Here is a 1,084-nt window from a genome sequence, read left to right as displayed (position 1 = left end):
TCATTTTCCATAGAAATATTTTTTTCCTTTTTTATTTTGAAATTTTGGAGATATATATATATATATTGTAAAATATGTTTTGGTTTACAAAATTGTAATATCTCTTGGAGGCATATGGATTTTATTTTGTCTAGGCGTTTAATTAGAGTTTGATTCATGTTGTCATTTTTGTACAAAGCTTCATTAGTTTCCCTTATTCAATGCAGTATCTCTTGCCCCTTTTTTTCTGAGATATTTTTGTACATTATTGGATCTCTACAAATATAAAAAAAATCGAAAAAAATCATGTAATAAAATTATCTGAGATATTTTTTTATAGTTATGATGTATTAATTTCAGAATTTTCTGAAATTTATTATTTTTTTTCGATTTATAGAATAATTAAGTTTGGATCACTTTGGTATCATATTCAATTTATATATAGTGAATGACTGATTAACACCACAAAGTTCACAAAAGAGGGATAGATAAATGGCGATGGATTAGTGATGAAGAAGAAAAAAAGAGTGATTAGCGTTAGTTAATCGTGTTAATTAACCAACAAATCTCCTTATTAGTTGCCTTTGTTTAGGGTTTATTTGGGGATTTAAGCTGCAGCGACATCAACGTGAGCCTCACCAAAAACCCTGTTTAGCACCATTGCTAGTCTTACTCCTCCTCGAGCTATTCTTTCCATCACTATTGGCAGTCTTGAATCGAAATATTCATCTGCAAATATATTAAAATTAAAAATAATTTAAAACATCAAAAATTAACAATGGTAAATTTAGATATTTTAGTTATATATTGGATTCAGTTCAAATTAGATAAACTAATAAATGTTTTAGAATTGAAATTAATTTAGATCGGTCATGGATAATTGTTAATGACTTTTTTTTGTTTTGTCTAAATAATAATAATAATAATAATAATAATCAAATCCTCAGAACTATGGATCCATGTTATCATATACATTAGATTTAGATTTTGGTTACATACAGTGGTTGGCCTTCGATATGTGTATGTGTATATATATATATATATGATTGTAACGAGACAAAAGCGTATATATATATATATATATATATATATATATATATATATA

At 25.6% G+C, this 1,084-nt stretch overlaps 1 protein-coding gene across 1 annotated transcript in view; it reads right to left on the bottom strand.

The window, feature by feature from the left end:
* Positions 1 to 464: 464 nt before the first annotated feature.
* The window catches only part of LOC104809553 (endonuclease 1), a 3,202-nt gene continuing 2,582 nt past the window's right edge, over positions 465 to 1,084 (bottom strand). The window contains exon 9 of the mRNA XM_010535567.1: positions 465 to 708. Coding sequence (XP_010533869.1) covers positions 587 to 708 — 122 coding nt within the window. The 3' untranslated portion in view covers positions 465 to 586. The remainder of the gene's footprint in view (positions 709 to 1,084) is intronic.

Source organism: Tarenaya hassleriana, unplaced genomic scaffold, assembly GCF_000463585.1.
Source record: "Tarenaya hassleriana unplaced genomic scaffold, ASM46358v1 Cleome16, whole genome shotgun sequence".
NCBI classification, from domain to species: domain Eukaryota; kingdom Viridiplantae; phylum Streptophyta; class Magnoliopsida; order Brassicales; family Cleomaceae; genus Tarenaya; species Tarenaya hassleriana.
Note: the sequence above shows the minus strand (reverse complement) of the source record. Positions and strands in the feature narration are given on the sequence as shown.